This window comes from Protomyctophum bolini (assembly GCF_963924005.1).
Source record: "Protomyctophum bolini genome assembly, chromosome: 6".
NCBI lineage: Eukaryota > Metazoa > Chordata > Actinopteri > Myctophiformes > Myctophidae > Protomyctophum > Protomyctophum bolini.
Window position 1 is genome coordinate 14326858 of NC_137867.1, and position 27889 is coordinate 14354746.

The following is a 27889-nucleotide window of genomic DNA, read 5'->3' on the forward strand; positions in this document are numbered from 1 at the left end:
ACCATTGACGCCAACGACCAACGATGCATCAATTTGGGAGTGGTCAGGTTACTCTGTAGACTAGCGTTTATTCCATTTACCCTCAATTTGCAATTGTCGCTCTGGATAAGAGCGTCTGCAAAAATGACTACATGTCAATTGTAACGTAAAAATACCATTGATTCTATTGACCACCGATTCCACTGACCAACAGCTGCCATGTCAATATGCTCCATCGCAATCTGGAGTAGGGAAAGCAGCAGCAGCTTACCAGCGTGTCCTCACTCCGTGCGACACTGATGTTACTTCGGGACAGGAAGGAGCGGGACAGGCGGTTACATAAGGAGATGAGACGAACCGATTGCTGGAACAGAGAAGAACAGATACGAGTGAATGATTGTCCAGCGTCTACCTGACTGGAAAGGCTATGGCCAGGTCACGTTAAAGGGAATTGATTTACAGTAGCTGGGGAGGAACTTGGAAATGGGAAGAGGGAAGCCATTATGGTTTGTGGAGTGAAGCGGGCGTGGTTGTGGGGTACGTGTGTTCGTGTGTGTTCGTGTGTGTGACCAAATAGTTGACGTTTTCTACATGGTTAGTTTCCCCTCAATTGTCATATACTCTGTGTGTGTGTGTATTTTTGTTTTGTCAGATTTTGTTTTGTACTTTTTTATTTCAAATGAACAATCTACATTTTGTTCTGAACTCTGCTTGCCTCCTCATTACGATGCTCATCACACAACACGCCAGAGGGACAGCGTGAGAGCAGTCAACCCACCACAGACACAGCTGCTCTCATTAATACTAGCAATGGGCCGTATGGCAAAGACCTGTTCAACTGTAATTATATTAGATGTGCGTGTTGTTTAAAAAATACTGTTTTTAAGCTATCGGTCAAGTTCATGCTAAATGCAAGGTCTGAGTGTCTGCATATAAATGAACACGGGACCTACTTTCCATTTTCTCCGTGCTGCAAACTTCTTAAACTTCTCCATGTTTACAGCAGACTCCTTCCGGCTCAGTGCTTGCTGTGTGTCTTTTGGCTGGTTTGACAAAGCAGAAGACACGTTGATTAACCACCTATATACTTTGTCATACAATGAATAGCAAAAAAAGCTGATCTACTGTACATGCTTGTAGGTCTGCTATTCTTTGATAATTTCTTTCATTTCTTTATCTTGTCCATAATGACATGCCCAAAAAGGGGATGCCAGGTTGAAAGTGGTGAATATCGATTGTCACCTTAAATCTTTTTTTATTTTTTTTAAGGTGTAGGGAAACGGAAATGGTGGACATTTTATTTCGAAGTTTCAGCCTGAAACGCTGGTTCTGAAGTTTCTGAACCAATCCGAGCGTCGCATCCCTCCAGGCTATGGGGGGGGGGGGGGGGTCTCAAAGTCTGTGACACTTTTAGACCACGGATATGGTCTAAAAGTGTGAAAAACGTATTTTTCATTTCACTACGCCTTTTAAAACCAAAGCCAAAAACAAACAAATAAATAATCTATCTATTGTATCTATAATAAGTCAAGTTTTGCTGTACAAAAGTAACATTTAAAATATCAACTTGGGCTGACGGATCTAACCTTGATCCAGGGGTGCTGGAGGCTGTCCTGAATGGTCATTCTCTTTCTAGAATAGAAAAGGCATAAGAGTTGGAATCTCTTAACATAACAGTGTGCTCTGCATCCAGGACAAGCATAAGAAGGAACACAATTCAACGTAGCAGCTCTAGACTGCACCCAGTATATCTCACTGACATGAGTTTGAGTCACAGCCTTCTGGCTTCTGGTTTCATCTGTTGGAAACCAGAAAACTAAATAGGATAGTGTAGGATAGTGTAATGTCCATTACTCTTAACTTGATGAAAAAGACCCCGAAGAGGTACAGTACAGTACAGTACAGTACAGTACAGTACAGTACAGTACAGTACAGTACAGTACAGTACAGTACAGTACAGTACAGTACAGTACAGTACAGTACAGTACAGTACAGTACAGTCGAAAGGGAAAGGAAAGCGGAGAGGGAGTATTGTCTGGTCCTCGGGGAAAGGAAAATTACTTTTCTGTCTTCACCCAGCAGATGGCTGTTCAAATGTCCCCCCCCAGGGGTGGGGTTACAGGCGCTAACACTGATTTTCACTGTAGAATCTATTTGGAATCAAACAAAAGGTTCATGGGAGCGCAAACCCCGCTCACACCAAAATCTCTTTATTCCTGCAACACAGTATCTGACAATGTAGGCTTATTTTGACCTGGACGCAAAGGTTAATCATCTCTTTGTGCCTGCCGATTGATCATTCCCACCGAGTTTGTTTGTCTGCCGATCATCCTCGCCATGTCCATGAAAATCTTTGCGTTGTTCAACTTATTTTGTTCACAGACTAAGGCTTCACTCACACCTGCACAACAGATTGTTGTATAGCTGATGCATGAGACTTGTTTACCGATGCAAGCTCGCAATGCATTTCCAATGGGAGTCACATGGTTTGACACAACATTTTTGTTGTATGAGGGGGAGGGGGGGCAGTCGAAACACAGCCGAAAGCCGTGCAACAAAAATGTTGTGTCAAACCATGTGACTTCCATTGGAAATGCATTGGGGCGGCCATGACACTTACCCTTTGTTTACATCTAGCATCCGACAATGTTGTATGCTAGATGCGAAGGTGTGAGTGAGGCCTAAAAGAGGAGCACAATAATACCCTGTGTGTGTGTGTGTGTGTGTGTGTGTGTGTGTGTGTGTGTGTGTGTGTGTGTGTGTGTGTGTGTGTGTGTGTGTGTAAGCAGTCAGAGAAAAGCGGTATGTTGCGCATACTTGGGGTCTTTGATAAGCAGTCGTGCTATGAAGTCTTTGGCCAGGGCGCTTGTGCTGCTGAAGAACTCCTCGTCGAAGGTGTAGTCCACGGCCGACACGTTGGCCAGCGTCTCCTGCTTGTTGTCACCCAGGAAGGGAGAGGCACCGCTCAAACTGGAACAGGAAACAACTCCACTTAGTGGAACCGCAAATGCTGCCTTGCACAGAATCAGAATGAATCGGAATTTGAAGGTTTTCAGAAACCCTAGACGGCGTTCCCAGATTTGGCCTCAGGCATCAATGGGTTAAGAACTAACTCCAATGTGGCGCTTTTGAGCTTGTAGATCTGTTATTTTGGCTTTTTTTCCCTCCTTTTTCTAAATGTCTGAAATAAACTTTTGCCGACCAAAGCAGCTGTCTGTCTGTCATGATCTTACTTGTCCCTATGGGTCCAGTAATCAAAAGGAAGGAGATGGGATTGCATTTCAGTTCAGGGAGTAACTCAGTGATTGCACTGATTGGCTTCAACCCTGGAAACTGAAACTAAGACCATGTTGATGTGAAAACGTGATTACGGAACAAGCCGTTGTTGCTGGCTCATTAGTCGCAGCAGGCCGACATCAACCTAAAGGAGTGTGGAAGTCAAACACGAGCAAGGGGAAAGCCACTTGGACTGTTTTCAATCCTCTCATCTACTCCTACAGTACCACTCAGATCGGACCTCAGGAATGTTAACTACTTAAACCCTCTATTCTTAGTCCGACGGACCTGAGTTACAACTGTACATGGACAACGTCCACGCCTAAACCTCTTATCCAAAAACAGCCGATCCACAAGCTCACAAGGGCTTCACAACATGTCACGTCGCGACGTGTTGTAAGCTTGTAGATCTGCTATTTCTTTGGCAAACCTGGTGAGCATTTCTCCCTCTGACTTAGAAGTCTGGCTGAAATAAAAATGTGTTTTTTCACCTTATTGGTGTGTATTATGAGGCAGTGCTGTCAACGAATATTCCACATTCAAACCTATATTAAAATATTAAAATAAACAAACATTTAAATGTGCAAATGAAGGTTGGAATTAAAAAAGGGGGTCCCTGGGCTGCTGAAACTTTGTACAGCAGCTGGCCTTGTAAGATCCCAGAGCCATCTGTTTGAAGACTGCAAAGCTACACTTCAAGTTACACCCCTCCCTTGCTGTGCGTAGACAGACAACTCTACTGGGCACGTTATGCACATGGGAATCACCTTTCTGTGTGGAGTTTGCATATTCTCCCCATCTACTCTAGGGCCTAGAGTAGATACCCTCACAAAAAACATGCAGTAATCCTGGCAATTCCTTAACAGAAACGGTGGGCAGTAATATCGGGTACTGTATACTGTGAGTTTAAACATATCAGACCATTGATATGGTACTTTAGCCCCCAACACTACTATGGGACCCGCAAAATGTCTTCACGTTGCAGGATTTTGCTCATCAAGCTATCCTTGAGAGGACACTGGGTCATCACAAACAGCATTACAAGAGAAAAACACACGCCCCACACACACATTGTCAAATGGCCACGCCCTGGGACGTGGAGTCAGTCACAATTGGTTCAGGCAATTAAACCAAATGTGGCACTCTGACCAACTCTGGTCTTTCCTGCTCCATGACACGCTGTCCAGCTCATGGACTAATTACCATGCCAGCTGGGACAAAATGTAAAGAGTCCGGCTCAGACTCAGTCTGGCAGAAATATACATTTATTGACTATGAATTGCAGCTCCACAAACAAATTATAAAAAGCAATTACGGCAGTCACAGACTAGTGCAGGACAATAATGTCGGGGAAACATTGACTTACAGTACAAATTACAATGACATTTCCCCTAACTTTTGTTTTATAGAATGCATCTGAATTCTGAAACATCCTACAAAAGATGTATTCTATCTATCTATATCTGTGCATGTTATATATACACAAACACACCAACAATGACACATGGCCTTTAAATGAGCTTGTACAAGCTGAGAATAAGGATATTCTCTACATGGTTCCAATGAACATGAAGTATATAGGATCAAAGTGTCACACAATGTTGGTGTTCACATAGTGGCATAAAACAATATGGCCAAACTATGTTGCTGGCTTCGCTACAGCTCGCGACACTCCATATAGGGTCGTCTCCATATATGAAGATCACGACACCGACCTCATCAAACCCTAGATACAGGGAGAAGAGACGAGATCATCACCTAGATCTGCATACAGTATATGGAGCCGGGCCGGCAACTCTACATCCGACCTCAAACCCTTAGATCTCCATATATGGAGCTGACCTGTTCCATATGTTGATCCTTGATATCTCCGTTTTGAATGTTACCTGAACATTCAACAGGCCCGAAAATTAAGGCCCCCGGCACTGCCTAGCCCCTCATCAAACCCTGTACACTCAAGACACTGCCCCCGCCGACACCCTCTGATCTCCATATATGGAGCTGACCTGTTCTGACATTCCATTATGTTGATCTGACATCTACTCATCAAACCCTGTACACTCAAGACACGCTCCATATATGGCCAGTACGGAATTCATTCCATATGTTGATCTGACCCCCCCTATGCCAAAGCACCAGTCCAGCAGTCTGCCGCCACCCGGAGGATGCGTGCACGACGCACGTGACCTCGCCCTTTAGGGCTTCTCGCCCTCAGGGCGTCTTACTGGTATAGTAGGACTGCTGAGAGGTAACGGTGAAATGGGGAGGAAGGGGTTAACAAGCTCTGGTGGGATGCAAGGTCAGTGTGTGAATCTACGCATCCAGCCAGTTTGAGATACGTAGCTGTCATTGGTGGTAATGCACTCACTAGTATTCACCTAGCACATTGTCAACAGAATATTGCTGTCACACCGAAATCACCAACAACACATCCACAGTGATAGTTTAGGGTCACAATCAGCCCACCGATACTTTGGAACGTCTGAGACGGAGCGCAATATCTCTCAATGGGCCTGGCCTTTAACATACTCAGAGGATCATGCAGTGCTCAGTGCTCTAGAGTGAGTGATGACCATGGGCATAACGCAACCCTATATTGTCTCTGTAGATATACCTTATGATTCTACTGAGTTTTATTCCAATATGATTTGCATTGCATTACTGATTGAGTACAACGGACCAGAGTGGAAACAAGCCTCCTGGGGCTTTTATCCTTTTAGCCTAACCTTTGACCTGCAGTCCTGCACCGTTAACAATCTTGTTAATAAAGTATTCAATCAATCAAACCCGCCATCTCCCGTTTACCCGTATCTGTGTGACGTCGGTGGCCGAGCGGACACCTCTTTAGGACACCAGTGTGTCTTTAGGACACCTCTTTAGGACACCAGTGTGTCTTTAGGACACCTCTTTAGGACACCAGTGTGTCTTTAGGACACCTCTTTAGGACACCAGTGTGTCTTTAGGACACCTCTTTAGGACACCAGTGCAGAAGTAGATCTCAGTCTATTCATTATAAATGGGAGAACACAGCTTCTGACTGGTTCTTTAGTCCCAAACATATTAAACCCATTCTTCATCCAAGCTACACCCCTTCCAAACATTCTGCCACTAAGACAAATCAGGAGAAGATCAACTTTGCTATATCATCATTTTCTAGCAACAATAATCATGGTAATGTTCACGAGACCTGACATCAGATCCTGGCGCCCACTTAGGAGACAATTTCTGCACCTGGGATGGCACTTCTTCCTAAAAATAATTATTTAACGCGTTGGTTTTACTGTGCGCAGATGTCACACAATGAAAGTCGCAGATCTACAAGCAGATCAACGCGTCATAGCACCACACATTGTGAGCTTGTAGATCTGCTATTTTCGGTGTGTATGCATGCAACTAAGTGCTAAACTAAACACGCTTAAGAGTGAAACACTAGATTGGTACAGGTAAGACAATAATCAAGAACCAAACCAAGAGGACACCGACACTGCTGGCGAATTATTGGCAGAGTGTGCCGGCTTACCCTCGACGTATAGGCCTACTGTAAGTAATTAATAAGAGATATTTCTTGATTCCCTTTTGATTAGGTAATGTTCATGATGTAACAACTAACAAGGAGAGCTTCAGTAGCATTTCCCTCTGTAGAGACTAAGAATATACTGTAGGTAGCTAAACACACAGTGATCAGTCTACAGCTCTAATTGAATCACACTCACATGGACGAGTGCACATATATTACAGCACAGTTTCTGTCATTTAGGTGACGCACATTTCCAGATTGGTTTACAATGAATGAACAGGTCAAGGATCCAATGTCTTGCTCAAGGACATTTTGACAGGAAAATAACTGTTCCTGCCACACACACACACACACACACACACACACACACACACACACACACACACACACACACACACACACACTCTCTAAGTGAGCTGTCAGGTAAAGTACTTACAGTATGTAGGTTATTACACCAACACTCCTGGGAGAGAATGGGAAAGAGTAGAGCAGAGAAGCAGAGAGAGAATATCTGAATTATGAATCTACGCTTTAACATTCTCCATTGTAATTAAGATAAACAACGAGCTCAAAGTGACGCAGTGGTAATGAATGCACAAATGGAACGAAATCTCAAGAGATATACACAAGTGAAATGACTGTATGTGTATTAAATGATGAGCATTGTGTGTGTGTGTGTGTATGTGTGTGCGTGCACACTCACCACATGTCTGCCTCCAAGCCCAAAGGCTCATAATTTACCACCTCTGGAGCTACAAGACAAACAATTATGTTCAGTTCAACACTTTCCATATTCATCTATGCATTTTGCTTCCATGTGTAAAGTAACCATGATCCATGCATCACAGTGTAGTCCTGACATGAAGATAGACAAGTCAAATGATGTGTCAATAATGACCATATAAGAACTGTGTATGGAGACTGAGAAATAATGACCATATAAGAACTGTGTATGGAGAGTGAGAAACAATGACCATATAAGAACTGTGTATGGAGACTGAGAGTGAGAAATAATGACCATATAAGAACTGTGTATGGAGACTGAGAGTGAGAAATAATGACCATATAAGAACTGTGTATGGAGAGAGTCGGAGACTGAGAGTGAGAAATAATGACCATATAAGAACTGTGTATGGAGACTGAGAGTGAGAAATAATGACCATATAAGAACTGTGTATGGAGACTGAGAGTGAGAAATAATGACCATATAAGAACTGTGTATGGAGACTGAGAGTGAGAAATAATGACCATATAAGAACTGTGTATGGAGACTGAGAGTGAGAAAGAGAGACATGTGATGGAAGACGTGAAGAGGAAGAGTCATCAAAAAAATATGAGGGAATAAATATGAAATGCCTTTCTGAAGCAAATATCTCATCTTGCATTGCAGTGGTCCAACATTATTATCTTTATAGATACATGTATTATTATATTATAACATCTGATTTCTGTCGGCCTGGGCCATGGCTCAGTGGTCCAGGCACCTTTGGCTGGTAATCCAGTCTGGCAGTGTGCCGCGGGTTCGACTCCCGATCCCGACGGCCTTTACTGCATGTCTTCCCCCCCCCCTTCTCTCTCCCCATTTCCTGTCAGCCTACTGTCTGTCCCTCCAAAAAATATATAAAATAAAGGCGAAAGCCACAAAAAAACGCCATTTAAAATTATTTCTGTCCCCCAAAATCTAATGCAAGCACTTTGGCAAGGACTGTTCTCTAGTGTCAGCTACCAGGGCCATTGATTGGTCTTTATTTAGACCACTGGCACAGAGTGGACACTAAATGAACCGTGCACAGGCTCTGTGCACAGAAAATAGCATTTACTCAATTTCACAATGCATTCATCATGAGCTTGTAGATCGGTTATTTCCGGTATGCAACACCACCCACAACAATGTATAGTTGTATACCAATGAGGCTGGGCAGCTGGGACCTGGCACTGGTAGGTTTGGAGCACAGCCGCCTGCCAAGCAGGTGGTCAACAGGCACAGATAATGGCCTGGGCAGGGCCAGGGCTCTGTGTGTGTGTGTGTGTGTGTGTGTGTGTGTGTGTGTGTGTGTGTGTGTGTGTGTGTGTGTGTTTTGGCATGTCAGAGCAGTAGTCTTCTAATAATCTCCAGCCAATTACTGAATCCCCAATGGCCCAGTTGGCACCTGCTTTTCTGGCATTAGGGGTCCTGCTAATGTTCAGGACCTACATGTGCAGTTGTGTGTGTTGCAAAGTACTGCACATGCATGATGTCTTTGTGTCTTCTTTTTTGTTTTTTTGTATTTCTAACTCTACAGACCCCTAAAACCTGTTCTTCACAATAGCAGACCAAGAGCATGCACGTGCACACCCACACACACACACACACACACACACACACACACACACACACACACACACACACACTGCAGTGAGATGTTACGAGGTCAGTCTCGTAAGAGGGTCACTGACCTACAAATTCTGGAGTTCCGAAAATGTTTTTGAAATCGTTGCCAAAATCTATCTTGTGAGCCAGGCCAAAGTCGATGAGCTTGATGCGCGGATGAGGCACAGTTCTGTTCAGCAGCATTATGTTCTCCGGCTAAAAGGGGACAGACGGAGACACACACACACAAAAATAAAAATATATATTTAATTCCTTAACCGATTAGAGTAGTCGTGAAATACAAACAACAAAACCAGGAACATGCTGACAGGAATGAGAGCCATGGAAGTCCCATGCAAAACAGGCCTCTCGAGGAAGTGGGCAGAGAAAAGGAAGTCAAAGATGTGCAGAAACGTAAAGCCAAACAACAGAGGCCGGACATTCCAATGAACACAACACCTCCTTTAGCCGAGGCTATCTGTTCTCAAGGCGTAATGCATTAAAAGCTCTTTTGACTGGTCTTGAGGCCGACATTGAGGGATTTTAGTCAGGGGAAAGAACTATAACAGATTGCTTGTAAACCACAGCAGCTATACTCAATTTCAGACAAATGGTTAATTTCAGACACCCGAGTTATACTTAGTTGTGCATGGGTGTCGTCGAAAATAGGGGTTGTTGTTGTTGCTATGTACAGTATATAACAACATATTGTTTTGTAATTACTTAATAAATATTTTAAAGTTTTTCCAGAAAACCTAGATCAGGATTTAGAAGGCGTTTTTAGAATCTGACCTAGGTTTAAATGGGTTAAGAAGCACTAACATGATCCAGTTTCTGTCAGAAGATGGGTGGATTATATCTGCAGTATCGCTCTTGTTTTTATAGCATGGCTCAGGCTCTGCAGGGAGGCTAGCCTTCTATGGGATGGATGGTCTGTCTTATGTCCCTGTCAGATTAGCACCAAATGTTTTGTGCACACCGCCAGTAGGCCACAGAAGTACCTCCACTAAAGGTTTTTTTCCACATGTTTATACTTTTTGAAATGTTTTAATAGCAGTCACTGGGGTGACTTTGGAGTCAACCACTCACGCTTATGGAATGGCAATATCAGAAGGCAGAAGATTTCAATGGTTCTGATTCAGCTATTGGTTTATCAAGAAACATATATCCAATCATCTTATATTTCATGATCTTATTCTGTCGTTTAATGCACGAGTGAGGAAGACAATGATCACCGATGACGTAAGGCCATGGGGCTTTTCTTTTCTTAATGGAACAGATTTGACAGAATCTTTTCTCACAAAAGTCAACTGGGCCATAATTAGGCCTATATATTGCTGATGCTCAAGTTCAAATAGCCTTACAAATGACATCACAGAATTCAACTAACAAACAAATGATGTCATGCTAGTCAATACTAGACTGTAAATAACAATAAGCGGAGGTGGGGGTGGGCTGGTGTTTGTTCTGCCATTGATTTGATGTGGCTGGTTGAGCACAGTTCTAATCGTTTAAGAGGGCCTGGAGGGTTTTATGGCCTGAACTCTGACTTATGGTTCAAGCAGGTTAAGTGATGAAAGTCTGACTGGACAGAGAGATGCTCTTTAGAAGCCTGCTCTAAAGTTAAGAGGACATTTCTTTATTTAAAAGGGCAACGCCAACATCACAATTTTTTTAAACCTGAATGAATCCCATATTCTCTTGTCAGGAGGACTTGTATAATTCAGACTTTGCACAGTGCATTCTGTTGGTCGAGAGATCACGCTGTGCTGGAAATAAACTAGCCTACGGTACTTGAGACACGAATCATTTTTGAACGTCCTCCTCACGAAAGAACAATATGGTTGGGTTCAAAATCGGCAAAGTTGTCCCAAAACCCTGCGTTGCTTTTCGGTAACAATTTTATTTTAATTAATTACTTAATTTTTTTTTTCTGTTATTTTTTCACATAAACGTCATCATTGATGTTCATTGCAATGCCATTGCAATGCCATTGGTCATGATTTGTGCATATAAATACCCCCCACAGAGGCTGAAATTCACACAAATTAAAAATTTCTGGACTCTGTGCAGAGATAAACAATTTTTAACCTATGACATTTGACCTTTAACCCTAATAAAAGTAAGTAAAATAATTGTAATATATGTTTATCATTAGAATGTATAGAACATGTTTTATTCATTATTGTGAAAGATATCCCCCAAATGTAAAGTATAAATTTATTATATTATTATATAATTATTATATAAATGTGCATAAAAATTTCATCAAACTTTATTTTTTATTTTTGTTAACATAATTTCCTCTGCAAAGTCCTAGTAGTACAAAGTAGTAGTAATGTTGAAATCTCTTTTTTGCAAGTAGAAATATATCCGGGTCTTACAGGGTTAAGCGGACAGGGAATCAATAAAGTTGACTAAAAACACAACAGTGAACCAAAATGTTATATAATTCCCTGAAGTGGTGTCAAGTCTCACATTGCCTTGGACTGCATCCTGCCAGAACCTTCTCTTCGGTTTATCCGCTACATAAAGTAGCGGATAAACAGGTCTAAAGCCAAACCCTGCGGTGCTGAAGACAAGTCGCAGCACACTGCACTTTCCCCTCATATTACAGCATGTTGAGGCTATGTGTTCATTTATCAGAGAGATATATGGAGATTATTATTATTTATTCAGTAATAGAACAGAGATATCGGCACAGAGGATTATCTGAGGATAGAAGACTCTCACGGTTTTAACTTCTTACGTTCAGTGTCTGTCAACCTTTCCATTTTTTGTTATTCAGAGTGCATGGTTCTGATTCACCGCCTCACCCCCTTTTTGTGTTAGCATTATGTTATGCTTTAGCTATTGAAAAATAGCAGATCTACAAGCTCATAGCGCGCCACCGAGTGGCGCGCTACGAGCTTGTAGATCTGCTATTTTTAAACGACTGACGTAGAAACATCGCTTTTTCAGAAAACTGTCAGGATTCAGAAGACATTTGTAGAATCTGATCTCGGGTCAGAATGGGTTAAGAACATGTGACGTGTTGCATTGACAATAAGAACCAGTGGTGTCTCTAGTAGTCTAGTCTATATCTGGGTGTGTGTTGCAGCCAGGCATACCTTGAGGTCAAAATGGGATATTTGTTTGGTGTGCAGGTAGAAGACCCCGTCTAGAATTTGCTTGAGGAACTGTGTGGCTTCTTCCTCCGTTAGTGATTCCTTCTCTGCCAGGAAGTCAAAGAGCTCACCACCAGCCACCCTGTACGAAGAGAAGGAGAAACGAGGAGAGAGAGAGAGAGAGAGAGAGAGAGAGAGAGAGAGAGAGAGAGAGAGACAGAGAGAGAGAGAGAGAGAGAGAGAGAGAGAGAGAGAATTAAATGGTGGGATTTCATCTGCTCAGTGACTACCAATCTCCTTAATACGGCAGCACTAATCTTAGATTCCAACACATTCACACACCCCTGCATGATTTTAATCAATGTCTGTCTAGGGGCTGAAAATAAACGACTTCATTGCCTATTTAAAGACTGTTTTTGCACCCCAGCACCATCCCCTGTACTACTAGCACTAATTAAGGGTTGGGATACACATTTTCATGGACAAGAACAATCCGAGAAAACCCCAGTGTGACAGACTTCACTTAAGCCCTAAAACTTTCACCACTAATCAAATTGCAATGAACACGTTGTGAGCCAAGTCTAGTTTAGACATTAATCCTCTTATTCTCGCTTAGATCTGAATCCAATTAATCAGCTACTGTATATTCATTCAAGTTGTATTTATTCTCGAAATTACACTGAGTAATTAAACTCATTTTCAGTGTCGTCGAGTACTAGTACAATATCATATAGAAAAACATCACAATACATCAGAAGATCAGGAAAAGAAAAACAAAAGGTTTACATGTGAATTACATAGGTTTACAAAAAAGGTAAATTTTAATGTCGTTTGCAGGTCATTCCATGTATTAGGGCCACAGAAGCTAACGGCAGATCGACCAAGTTCAGAGTTAACTTTTGGTACCTTGAGGGTAATTTGGGGGAATACTGGAGAACTCGGGTCGCCGACTCTTCTTCATCTTTGCCGAGATTTCTTCCCCTTTCGCCGACTCTTCGTCACTTTCCGGTCCGAGTTCTGTCTGAGAACTCGGACGGACTTCTCAAGACAAGTCGGCAAACCGTGGAGAATATTCGGCAGAATCTGAAGAAGAGTCGTCGCGCGGCGAATCTTCTTCACATTCTGCCGAATATTCTCCACGTTTCGGGGAGAATATTCGGGGTTTTCTGCAGCTGCAAGTTTCTGAATGTTAGCTAATGTGCTAACGATGCTAAAGCAACACAACCAAAACATACGCTAACACTGAGGAGCTAAAGTAAACAAACAGACGCTAACACTGCTGAGGAGCTAAAGTAAACGTGACGTTGTTGTGATACTGTATAAAACAGTGCAGTGGCAGATAAATGTAATGTAAATGTCTAGCCTACTACAACAGTACAGAATAGGCTAACTAACGAGATGCAAATATGCAAAATTATATAGCCCGCAGCCTCGAATGCAATTGATCATCACTTGGTATGCTAAGTCGAGTGATCTACCACACAGAGTTCATGTTGTTGTTGTAGTAACGAGATGCAAATATGCAAAATTATATAGCCCGCAGCCTCGAATGCAATTGATCATCACTTGGTATGCTAAGTCGAGTGATCTACCACACAGAGTTCATGTTGTTGTTGTAGTTCTGTTGTAGTTCTGAAAATGCAAATGATCAATCACTGTTCTAATAGACCTACTCTACTTCCTGACTGAATTACATCTGAATAGCAACGATGATGATGATGATGGCTACACATATTTGTTCTAATAGACCTACTCTACTTCCTGACTGAATTACATCTGAATAGCAACGATGATGATGATGATGGCTACACATATTTGTTCTAATAGACAGACCTCTCTATAAACGCCAACCCCAAAACGTTCTAAGCGCATAACCAACGGGACGTCCATACAACGTCCATACGACGTCAAACAGACCTCTCTAACAATGATGATGCCTTTATGTCTTCCGTCGTTCAGCCACTAGATGGTGTATTGGGTCAAAAGTTGGGACCAATATGCTCCGCTGTCAGTTTACAAGTTGTCAATGCAGAGAGCAGACGTTTCGATCCTTGTGATCACCACAGGATCATTGCTTGTGATTTATGCTTTCCTTTTCTGGCCGAACGAGGCGATCATGTTTGGACATCTATGGACAGCTATTTTGGACAGCTATTTTTCGTGGCACATTATGTTTCATCACAACAACGTGACATTCGTCACGTTTACTTTAGCTCCTCAGTGTTAGCGTCTAAGCATTAACATTTCAATGGCCGAGGGTCGTTAGAGTCTATTGTTCCGTGTTGTTGTTATCGCACGTCTAATGGTTAGACGGTTAGACATGTGACAACGCAACAATAGGAAGCCTGCAGCCCAGTAGGATTTTGACAGAAAGTAACACTAACTTAGTGTTAGGCTACTTTCTGACAAATCAGGCGGCACACCTGGACATATCAAAACACTGGGCTAGCTATTCATTGAAAAATGCGAGGCCCTGTGCTTTATAATTTGTTAATCCACAACTATACAAAAATCATCACATTTCTATCTAGGACAAAGAGCAAAAATTGCTCTTTTGCAATGTGAAAGAAATGCCACCGAATTCTTAATTATTTTCCTTCTCTATATGGGCACACTTGTGAAAGCTGAATGCTTTTGCATGCTATAATTGATCTGCTGTCTGATCAGCGTGCATGATCATTAGTCAGTAGCTAGATGCGCGCTCCAGTGCCGAGATTTCTTCCCGTTTCGGCGACTCTTCGTCACTTTCCGTCCGAGTTCTCAGACAGAACTCGGACCGGAAAGTGACGAAGAGTCGGCGAAAGGGGAAGAAATCTCGGCAGAATCTGAAGAAGAGTCGTCGCGCGGCGAATCTTCTTCACATTCTGCCGAATATTCTCCACGGTTTGCCGACTTGTCTTGAGAAGTCGGCAAAAAGGGTAAATCCGCCGAGTGTTCTTGTTACCATTTGGGGAAATTACTTGACCGGGTGTGGTAGGGTTCAGAGTCCCATTTCAGAAAAGATGAGATGTATTTAGGACAATCTCCAAACATGGCTTTACACAAGAACAGGTGCCAATGCAGTTCTGGTCTCTCTGTCAGGGAGGACCATCCAACCTTGTTGTATAAGATACAAGGTGAGTACCATAGCTATCACCCGTAATAAATCGAATCGATGAGTGATAAACAGAGTCTAGGCCGAGATTTAAGAGTGGATGCTACTGCAACTGCATGTCTATAGATTATGTCTATATAATCCAAGACAGGCAGGAACACTGTCTCAACTACCCTCTTTCTGCTAATGACAGGAAAACTGGCTTTATTTCTATACAAAAAGCCAATTCACAAGCCAAGTCTCTCATCAATCTCTCATCAATCCAAATACCAAGATATTTATACTCTGTGACTCTTTCGGTTCAGCTCCATTCAAGATATGGGAATGTCATTATAAGAGATTTTTTGGGCTCTGGAGAACAACATGAATATTGTTTTGCTGATGTTCAACATCAATCTGAGACCAATAAGGGCATCCTGGAGGACGTTAAAAGAAGCTGTAGGTTTTCTATTGCGACTTGTATAGAGTCTGCTGTACAATAAATGACAAATATCAAATCAAGCACAATCAAATTATGATTTCATCACATTGCAGTGCACGCTGTCAGATTATCATATAAATGGACATTATCCACAACTTTCCGCTTCAAGGCATTTTAAACGGAAAGTTTCTTATCTTTTCCAAACATAGCAATCATCTCTGACAAAACTCTATTAACATAGTTCATCCACACAAATACATTTTCATTTCAGTGATTTTTGTAGTAGTGCAACTGTAGTGTATTTAATTGATGCTGGCCTGGTTGGGGGGTAAAACTATCAGAAAAAATAATTGGAATATCACAAATATCTTTGACTCTTGATATTGGTATTTGATGAATCTAAACTTTAAGTTATTTGTTTTTAGTGATGGAGTGATTCAGTGAAACAAGAGAATGGTTTGAAGAGAGTAGAACAAGAAAGCATTGGACACATCTTGGGTGCAGATGATAATGAAAGACACGGCAAGAAAGGAGGAGAGAGACCAGATACTGTAATTACTGCCATGCTTAGTCTATCCTCAAACACATCCATCACCTTGCGCACGTCACACACGCACAGCCGCACACACACACACACACACACACACACACACACACACACACACACACACACACACACACACACACACGCACGCACGCACGCACGCATACGCATGCGCTTCCAATAACCAGATTAGCTACACATCTGGAACAAGATAATAAGGATGATAATGACCTTTCCCTCCACCACGCTATTTCTAGAATGTTTATTTCATCATCTACTCTGCTAGAAATTGATACGTGCCAAAAGCAAAGAGGCGTCATACATGGCACTGCTGCTGTCCTTTGGCCAGCTTTCTAGGTAGCTTTTCTAAGTTTGTTTTAATGAGGGGCAGGTTTGCTGGACACCAACACTACACATATTCACACCAGAAAGCCTGCTTCTATAGCCTGCAGACGACCAGGCTCATAACCCTCTTCAAAACTGGGGAAAAGGAAGGAAATCTGACACAAAAGGGGGGTAACACAGGTTTTGCATGTACACCGCTTAGTTTATTGTGGTAATAAGCTAAGTTTCACTTTCACATCTGGAATTCACTGGAATAATTGTCTCTGTTCTTGTACAGTAATAGTTGATATTATTTAAGCATCATGGCGGCGTTGCATACCAATCACGAGCCTTGGTGTCTCTCCTAGATTCATATCACGTAAATAAGCAATTTAATTTAACCATTTTTGCAACATGGAGAGATAGGCCAAGTCATTTAGAGCAGGGTTTGTAATGCCATTGGTTTATATTTATGCCAAACCTAAATCAATGACAGCTCTAAGGCGCGATTCATACTCCTATTTTAGAGCCGAATAAAAGTCGGTTCGGTTCTGTAGAGCCTACAATGTGACGTCATTTGAGGTTCGGGGGGCGGGTACCGTCCTAAAGTCGACTCTTCGGTGCTACTGAAAGTTAAGGTAAAATAGGAGTATGAATCGGCCCTTATCCTTACGTGCATGATGTAATGATAGCCTGAACAATCATTTATTAGAAAGGAAACCAGCATATACTGTATATCCAGTATATACAGTTGTATACAACTAATAACAGCATAAGAATGGTTGGGCATTGATAAATATGGCAGCAGCTGAAATGTACATTTAAATATCACTGCCAAACATCGTCTTTGTTTAGAAGCCTCGCCCCTAGAGTGGAATATGGACAAGAGGAACTTCTATCATGTGGAGATATATATGTCTATTCTAACTAAGTCTGCAAGTTAGATATTGCAGAGAAAGGGACGACAGGCCAACATGGTGAGCAGCTGCACAGCACAGGTATGGCATTGGAGCATGAGGTTTCCCTCTTTAAGCAAGGATCCAAATCCTGGCATAAAGGACATTATGCCTTCGGAGGTGTCACCCTCCATGGAGAGGAAAAATGCAGTCGCATCTTACACATGCTTAGAGGTGTTCTAATAGAGCCAGATCTGCTATTTCATGACTGTCAAGGTGTTAACCCTCTCGGCATCCAACTAGGCATGTAACGATTCACTCAACTCACGATACGATTCGTATCACGATATGAGGTTCACGATACGACTTTTCACGATATTAAAAAAATAGAAAGAATAATTTGAAAGAAAAATTACAGTTTATTTTATTTTATTTATCTTCCCCCCCCTGAGATTTTTTATTTAACTACATTGCAAAATAAGGAGCGTTACTTTTGACAGTGCAGAAACACAATTGCCTTCCTTGATGAGCATCACCTGGGCTCAGTCACAGACACACACAGCTCCCCTCTACAGTCACAGACACACACAGCTCCCCTCTACAGTCACAGACACACACAGCTCCCCTCTACAGTCACAGACACACACAGCTCCCCTCTACAGTCACAGACACACACAGCTCCCCTCTACAGTCACAGACACACACAGCTCCCCTCTACAGTCACAGACACACACAGCTCCCCTCTACAGTCACAGACACACACAGCTCCCCTCTACAGTCACAGACACACACAGCTCCCCTCTACAGTCACAGACACACACAGCTCCCCTCTACAGTCACAGACACACACAGCTCCTCTCTACAGTCACAGACACACACAGCTCCCCTCTACAGTCACAGACACACACAGCTCCCCTCTACAGTCACAGAAACACACAGCTCCCCTCTACAGTCACAGACACACACAGCTCCCCTCTACAGTCACAGACACACACACACAGCTCCCCTCTACAGTCACAGACACACACAGCTCCTCTCTACAGTCACAGACACACACAGCTCCCCTCTACAGTGCTCTACTACTGAAAGTGACTATCATTTCTCTCAAAAAGCACTTGAATATGATGGAATATGACTATACCTGTATATATATATATATATATATATATTTTTTTTTTGTTGGGAAAATCGATTTTTTATATCGTCGGGATTAATATGGATATATCGATATACGATATATCGTTACATGCCTACATCTAACCCATAACTGTGCAATTCTGTTGCTGCGCTTGGGCATTTGTTCTCACATCCCGTCCTGGACTTTCAGACCACTACTATCGTTTCATTTTCTCTCTTCACCTGGAGTCTCAGGAAATGAAAAAATAGCTGCTGGTTTGCACTCTAGGCCCTCAGTGAGCCACTGCTCTAAGGAACAATGATCATGCAGGGTATTGTTGTGAACCTAATTATGAACTAGTCTAACCAGTGTAAATATGACCTATTACCCCACATCACCTCCAACAGATTAAACACATATTTCACTTTAAAGATAACTCACCTATATGGGAGGTTGTGAAAGTAAACCCAAGTGATATCGATTCAACATAGTCTCTACACAAACCGAGGCGAGAAGGGGGACTTGATTTTGACAATGTTATTCTTAAAAGATGAGGGGTGTAATAATTGCGTGGCTTCCATGTAGCCAGTCTGTGACATCTGTCATAGCTTCACACAGCCCAGGGCCCATTCAAGACTGCTCCGCTCGCACGCATGCACATAGCGCTATGAGCTTGTATATCTGCTATTTTTCAATAACTATAGTACGACAAAAGTGGTTAAAAGCTAAAGTGACAGATGCATTCCAGGTCTTAACGGGGTTAACATAGCTTCAAGAGCAAGGCAACTCACAGCTCCAAGACGAGGATGACCTCGGCCTTGTTCTCGTAGACCTCGTGCAGCGTTATGATGTTGGCGTGCTGGATCTCCTTCAGGATGTTCACCTCGCGCTCGATGTCGTCCCGCGTCACGCCGCGCCGGCTCGACTTGCTCCGGCGCTTCTTGATGAACTTGCCGGCGTACTCCACGCCGGTGCTTCTGTGACGACATCGCCGGACCACCGCAAACTGACCGCTGGCCAATGAGAAAAAAGGGCAAGAAGAGGGAGTTTTAGAAGATAAGCAAATGATAGCTTCTGATCATGAAATGGACTTTAACCCATTTAGACGTAGAAAAAAAAATCTTCTAAATTCTGACAGTTTTCTGTATTAGTGGTGCTCAATTTTTCAAAAATAGCAGACCTACAAGCTCGTAGCGCGCCTATGAGCTTGTAGATCTGCTATTTTTCAATAGCTAAATTATAACATAATGTTTAAAACACAAAAAGGGGTTCCCGCCCAAAATGGGATAAAGTAGGGATAGAGGAATACATAAATAAGAGGACCGGCATTCATAACACAATACTGATAAACAACACTCAAAACTAAATTTATGATCTGCAAAAAAACAAATCAATAAATCTCAGTTATTGTTGCTGGGATTACGCAACCCTCCTCAAGAAAATGGAGCCAAGAAATGATATCACCATCCAGAGCATTCTGTCAAATTCCCCTTTATGTGTGTAAATCATAAATAACAGACACTAAGGAAATAACAGGGAAATAAACTCGGCAACAGACGTTCGGAAACTTACCCTTGGTCCATTATTTCTACACTTTAATAATACCAATTGGTATTGTATTTTATATCATTTTAATATGATGATATATCATTAGTCACCTTTACAGTAATGCTTGTAAGGATCGGGCATTCGTGGAATGAACAACACAGCTAAACGTGGGGGTAGTGCCTCCAAACAATTTGCCAAAATGGCCAGTTGTTACTTGGTATTCACCCTTGCTTTGAGTTGCTTAGTCTCTAAGCAACTCAAACACCTTAGTGGATTGGATGATTGAACTCTCACACAGTAATAAGGAAAAAAACAACACATATTGGCCATTTTTACATACATTTTTACATTAATGTTACACTCAGTGTTAGGGAACTCAGTAGCGTCTGGAAGATACAAGACGCAGCCACAAAAATAATGGACCAAAGTAACATTTTCGAACTTTTGTTGCAGAGTTTATATGAAAAATCACACTTGTGTGAAGTGAATGGTGCAACTCCGTGTTGCACCATTTCGTCCATTTCGTCCTGACCCACAGGAACGCACCCAGAGTGCCGGCCCGATTCCGGCGAGCCGCCCTGCGTCCGAAACGGTTGAGAAATGACAGAGTTACCGTGTGGGGGTCCCTCTACTGTACCCTCTACTGTACTGTACTGTCACTGTACTGTACTGGCAGTCTGGCACACCCGAAATCACCATATATACAGTTAATGTGTGTGTGTGTGTGTGTGTGTGTGTGTGTCGTGCTCAGACGCACCCACCCACCCACACACAGAGCAAAAAGGAACTTAATTCTAGACATTGTTGTGACAAACATTAGACGCAGAGGGACCTCAAATATTGTACAGTAATAGTGGTATGTGGTATGGTACAGTGGTACCGTCTTACGGTATCCATTGGCATCTACAGTAACAATCCATGGTTTGGAACTGTAATACCATGCCCATGGTATAAATTAACCCTGGCATTAAATGTTACGTAAATCGGTTGATGCTCAGCACAGCTGTTCCACAGATAACCAATGCTCGTGAATATTAGCGTATGTATCAAATAAAATAAAACTAACTTTCATGCGAACTGGCATCGTGGACCACCATGGAATGATCCGCAGACCACCAAGGGTCCGCAGACCCCAGGTTGGGGAGCCCTGCTGTTGAAGAGCCTCATGGCGCACTACCAGTGACCACTCCCAGTTGAAATGCATCCAAGGAGCAATATTACGCTCCACACCCTGAATGCTGCACTACAGGATTGTCCAACTTTCGATTTCGTCAGCAATGGAAGGCATTTGTTTACTTTGTGGAAATTCAATATTCAATGTGAAAACTACTACTACAACAATAGCGGTTATGACACTAGGTTGGCTAAAACGGCAAATAATCAACCTAGTGTATTACGTTTTTAAATTCACAAACCATATGAATAAGACGGAGGTCAAAGGGAGGTGACTGTAACAGAGTAGCCTGCCAGTTCGCCCCAATATCTTCCCTGACCAAGGGGGATTCCCCTGTGGCCAAAGGCCAAGCCATCTACAACAGGGTCTGTATAAGACTATACAGTATATGTACAGTATGTCTATTAATGTAGATCGATCACTCATAGCTAATACCGCACATGACATCACAAAACAGAAGCACCTCTGCAAATGAAGTGCCCGGTGAAGTAAAGGTCAAAGTGAAACTTAGGGGGAAATAACGTCTATATCTCCATTTAACCTTGTGTATGTATTTTCATAAATGTATGCACTATTTTATATTTCATCATATTGCACTGTCTGTCACATGAAAGTAGTGAAAATTCCAGTTCCACAAGCTTGTAGATCTGCTATTTTAGATACAATTAGAAAGTTGAAAGTGGTCTGTTGAAAGTCTGTCTGTGTATTTCTATGAATAAGAGCTTGTGACTACATAACTTGCATCTACCGAACACAGATTTTCCACTCCTGAAAATAACTTGTTGTTTCATTTTCCTTAGCTCTAATCATGTACTTATTTGTGCGACAAATAGCTGATCTACAATCCCGTGTGACATTGTGATCTTTTGAACTTTTGAAAATAATGAAATGAGCAAAAAAAGCTCCGACTTTGAAAACTAGCAGGCCGTGACGGTCCTGACGGATGAGGGGCGCACAGTATGTGGAGGTAATGGAAAGTGTGCATCTAATACAAGTGCCTACACCAGCGACTCTGATATTGCAGTGGGTGACGGGCGTGAGTGTGTGTCAGGAAAAAAGACAGACAACTCTGTAATGGAAATTCCACCATCATGTCCCTGTGCAGCACTGTTATTGAACAGTGCTACCAGATGGGATAACGCTGACACCACTGCTACACAACATGTCAGGCTACCAAAACAAAACCAGGACAAAATATAAGCACTCGACGGGAAGCAAAGAACATTTGGGGTCTGTCGACGCCCACGCCGCGCGTGCCTCCTCGCGCCTCAGGCAGTAGTCATGCACGTAATATACCACACACGCGCTAAGAGAGGGAGGGAGGGAACAGACAGACAGACAGACAAGATAGTGAGTGAGTGACAGGGAAGATGTGAGGGAGAGAGGGGAAAATAGAGGCAAAAATGGAGACAATGTGTAGACGGTGACAGAGGCACATTTCAAATGTCTTCCAAGTTCCTCTGTCCTGGCCAAAAGCAGTGGACATAGCCTGAGCTAACGTTAGACCTTTCTGGCCTAGATGGGAGGGTCGCGGCTCAGATTTGCGCACACCCCGATTGGTTCACCGATCTGTCCGTCAGCCCCGGTCTCTCCGGGGCTCCCCCCACATTTCGTCGCGCAGACGAAATGAAAGCCTGGGTCACTCGCTACTTAGTCTGGAAAGAGGCTGCTTGACTCGCATTTCATAATGTCGACTGTTAAGCCAGCGCCACTCTGTCCATGCTTCTCACCGTTGAATAAAATACCGCCGTTCGAGACGTGAGAGTAAAAACCTAAAAAAGTAAACGATTCAGTAGTCCGCTGTCAGATTCAGTAGTACAAAAACAATGACGGCTGTGTGGGGTGAGTTTAGTGAATGATAAGGGGACGTTGCAGGACAACAGCAGTAGCTGCAGTGCGCATTGACACAACGTCAAACTGATGTTTTTCCTCAACCACAGACCAATCAGAAGCCACGGTTCTACTTCAACCTCTCATATGTCCCGCCTACCTTGGATATTAGGAGACTGGCCAGACTGAGCGCAAATCAGAAACGCAGCAAATCAGGCTGGGCCTGGAACCCAGGCTACAACTTATGTAAATGAGATAGCACTAGTCTGCATAGTTCATTATATAAATATTCCACGGTTCTTAGCATACGTATGATTCATGTCTTTTGTTCCTGCTTACTGTAAATCACTCTGGATTAACACAAACTACGCCAGCATTTATTGATAACTGTGATATAATTCACACCAGCATTTTTCCCTGTTCAGCTCTTATTTTGAAAAGCCACATTTCCAGATTTCCGGTGTCGATCTTATATTAAGAAGTTGGACGATGCGTGGTCACGTCAGTCAAATAGAAGGCAACACAGAGTCTGCTCTGGGCCGTGGAATAAACCTTGTTTTGCCCAAAAATGCCATCTGGGAGTCTGGGACAAGGAATAGGAGTATGTACTGTACTGTGTGATCTGTTTATTTGCATATGTTTTATGTATATCCTGATGACTGCTGTGCACAAATTTAAGAGCGTCTGCTAAATGACTAAATTGTAAATTGTCATCGGACTCAAATCATCCTGCCATAAGCAGAGTGGACAGTTTATAGAAAGTGAATCAGAGCAGTTATAGGTCTTCTGTATCTGTAATACTGCGTGATATTTGTGGAGTAAATATCGGGCTATATGATTGAAATGGCGAGGAAGGCAACAGCTGTAGAGTTTGGAAACTGGCAAAAGAGATGATTTCCAGCCCGTCGAAGTGAAAATAATAAAATATGATTCCTGTGCCTCCTGGGCACACACCTGATCTCTACCCAATGCTAAACTTGGGAAAAAACATTTGGAAATATGAACTCAACTCTACGTATGAGCAAGCCATCTGGCTTGTTAAGGAAGAGCTAGAGGCTTGTTGACAGGAGGAGGAAAGGAGGGTTGGGGTTGGGGGCTTTCTCATGCTAATGTAGCTTCCGACGACCCCCCTATTCATTTCAGCTTCATCCTATTGTGGGGCCTGGCTCAAAGTCAGACGGGCCTCCGATGAGATAATACACAGTAGAGTTCTCGGTTTCAACTCGGAAGCGTAAATATATACCCATAAGGGACCATAAACTTGGTTAAATTAACACTGAGGATTTCACTGTTAGAGATGGACATTAACGAGTGCCTGACAGCTATTTCAACATAATAATAGTAATAAAATCCTCTAAGGCGAAAAATTGTAGAAGCAAAATTGGCTACATTGGTAAGTATAAGTGTAGTTGTAAACTTACATTATAAGCACATGGTTCTGGACATTACAGTCAAAATGAGTATATTAAATAGTGTACTAATAACTCAAATGAACCACTTAAACTGTTACTACTTTGCTGACCGGAGTCCCCAGGGGGTCTGTACTTGGCCCCCTTCTTTATTACCTCTTAGAGTCTAAACCAAATCTCTTCACCGAAATAAGCTCACATAGTGATGTTTATGACTTATCACTGATGTTTGCGTGTTTATATTAATGCTGGTCATAGTCTCTTGTATCTCTATTCTTTCCCCCTCTCTTGTAAACTACAAATAGTGGGAGCATTTCACCCAATTAAGAAAAAAAGACGTTGAGTATTATGACATGCCCAAAACAAGAACGCTTTCAAGCCAACTGTTAAGCAAATAGCTAACGTAACATGTGGTCATTGTTGATTCATAGTACTGACATTGTACACAATATGTTGTATAATTTCTTACACACATCCAGGAACTTTGCAGATCGCAAGGAACTGAAAAATACTGTCTGTCTGATTTGTAACCTTTGTTTGTTGTGTTTGGTGTGATAACACGGTTCAGCATCTTACTGGTTTTATTGAGCTGCATTGAGGCGAGGCTAACGGGCTAACAGTCACATCAGGAAAAAAAAAACGCACTACCTATAGAAGCACTTACTGGGAGGCTTGCTATAATCAATCACACAAAGCTAATATTTCCAAATAACACACACACACACACACACACACACACACACACACACACACACACACACACACACACACACGAAAGTGAGCCCACCCTTCATTAACAACACCAGCTGCACACACATACAAAAAACATAGAGGAAATGGCCATAAGCAGATTCTGATTTTCAAATAATAAACACCTCAAATATAAATGTTTTTTTTAAAGATGTATTTTTCAGCGAACCTTCAGCGCTACATTGTAGCCGAGGTGCCCTGCACAATGCCATTGCTCTTTTTAAAAATGTCTTAGAAATGTTATTTTTCATTTTTCAACATTTTGAAGAAAATGTCAAACATACAGTAGGCCTAGTGAAAATATCAGAATGTGCGATTGTAGATTGTCTATTTCGCTACTTGTCATACAACTAAGTAAATAGGGCTAAAGTACTGCTGTACTCCAAATAATAAACCCCTGTCTTAATCAATTTTCCTCAGAATATAGTGACGGCTATGAACAACAATTCATAATGTTCAGGCAAATGAGACTTAATGACTTCTGGTTAGCAAAAACTACCTGAGAAATCCCTTTCTGTCTCGAGGTATCCTTGGGGAAAGCCCTCAGACTCACTCGCAGGCTGCTGAATAAACACAAAGTTTAGGAGCAGAATTTATGGGCGAGTGGCGGTGAAAAACAGAGCTTGGAAATCGCTGACAAACAGTTGTAGCGAGACCGTTTTTTCAAGCCACCCATCCACACACCAGGCAGTGCAAAACACCCTACAAAGTCTATTGGATCAAGTTGCTGTTCCTCTTTTGTTGTGTTAAGGACAGACGAGGGCGAGGCTTCCAACTTTTGGCCTACTTGTTTCCACAAAGCTATTGGAGGGGAGGGGAGTGGAGAAGAGAGTTTATTTGCGCCTGTCAGCTGGGTGTAAAAAAAAAGTGTTGCTTTCTCACAAACTGTCTGCAAGGTTGTAAGGCTTTCATCTCAGGAGACATCCTGCAGATGTATGGTTATATTATGTTTCCCTTGATATGAATGGCCTTATAACAGACAGGTGAGTATGCCATGTGCATCAGCTGTCAAGTGCATTATACGCAGCAATAGACTTGTACACCGGCAGGCATGGACATGCACAGTTTGCACACACACACACACCGCAAAAACTGTCACTGTTGAATTTTCTACCCAAGTCTGAATATACTGTAATGTTTGTCGTACAAAGGTGTCATGCACAATATCAGACCTATGAGCTTGTAGGTCGGGTATGTTTCAACACTTGTACAACAGAGCAAAAAATTAAGCATTACACAGCCACATAGACAAACCACCATCAGAACTTCAGAAGACTTCATATTGCATGTTTAATGCTCCACAATGGAAAAAAGCCTTTGGGGTTTTTCTGTTCTCCATATGCCGTGTTTTTCACTTGTACTGCCTCTACCTTAAAAATGCTCAATAAAATATTGAATCATTCAATAAATGAATCAAACAATAATTCTAACTTTAGAGAGCACAACAGATTGCTGCAGAAGACATACTGCTACTCCTGTTTCAATTAGCCACACCAAACATAAAACAGCTATATAGACAATTTTGGTAAATATATCGGTGTAATAAGCAAAACACGCCATCTTCAACAAATTATAATGCTATGGTTTCAATGGTATTGAACTCTTCTTTGCGGCACCATGGCGACTTACACAAGGTGGATAATTAGCCAAACTTTCCAAACAAAAGCAAGTGTCACAACCAACTGCTGTCCCGGAGGAAGAAGGCCCTCTGCTTTCTGTTTGTGTTAGCAATGGGGATCAACAGGTCGAGAGAAATAAGCTAAGCAATGTCAGTATCAGGTGTGTGTGTGTGTGTGTGTGTGTGTGTGTGTGTGTGTGTGTGTGTGTGTGTGTGTGTGTGTGTGTGTGTGTGTGTGTGTGTGTATGTGTGTGTGTGTGTGTGTGTGTGTGTGTGTGTAATGTCTGCAACTGACAGGAAGAAAAACAGGCAGAGCCAACACTTTGGTTGTAGCAAGTATAACACCAGTGTTGAGCTGTTCATAATATGAACAAAAACTAGCATGGCTTTCACAAACTTTAGGATTATTTTATAACCTTAATATTAGAAGAGAAAACAAGTTAGTGTGGTGTATTATATATATGGTGTATATTAAATTTTCTATCACAAATATTATATATATTTAATATCAGATCTAATAGCTCACACATGTGGCCCTCTCCGAAACGAGCTCCTCGCCATTCGCAATACACACTTCGATATGCACATTATAGTTATAGATAATTATTAGAGACGGCACTGGAATTCCCCTCCCATCCACTTGCATTGCGTTGCTCACCCAGTGCATGAGGCCTTTTCACCCCTTCTTCCATTGCGTTTTAAACTTATATTTGGTGTGCTTTTAGATCGCATTTTTCCGCACACAATGCTGTAATTATATGCCTTTCTCTTCTGGATGATTTGACCCCAATGGAAACGCGCTGATTAAACATCCTCTTAGCAAAATTTGCAAACTGTTAAAGTATTCAAGCAATAAATAGATAGATAGATAGATAGATAGATAGATAGATAGATAGATAGATAGATAGATAGATAGATAGATAGATAGATAGATA

The 27889-nt window shown here is 42.2% G+C and overlaps 1 protein-coding gene across 2 annotated transcripts in view; it reads right to left on the reverse strand.

Annotated features, from left to right (window-relative positions):
• dapk1 (death-associated protein kinase 1) overlaps positions 1-27889 on the reverse strand; it is an 83707-nt gene that overhangs the window by 37408 nt on the left and 18410 nt on the right. The window contains exons 3-11 of one of the 2 annotated variants that reach the window (XM_080766663.1): positions 19417-19638; positions 12233-12371; positions 9209-9338; positions 7476-7524; positions 7209-7235; positions 2797-2949; positions 1566-1611; positions 933-1022; positions 251-343 (exon numbers count right to left, since the gene is read on the reverse strand). In XM_080766663.1, the coding sequence (XP_080622789.1) occupies positions 251-343; positions 933-1022; positions 1566-1611; positions 2797-2949; positions 7209-7235; positions 7476-7524; positions 9209-9338; positions 12233-12371; positions 19417-19638 (949 nt within the window). Of the gene's footprint in view, positions 1-250; positions 344-932; positions 1023-1565; positions 1612-2796; positions 2950-7208; positions 7236-7475; positions 7525-9208; positions 9339-12232; positions 12372-13135; positions 13256-19416; positions 19639-27889 lie in introns of those variants that run through there. The other variant, XM_080766664.1, reaches the window with a different exon arrangement.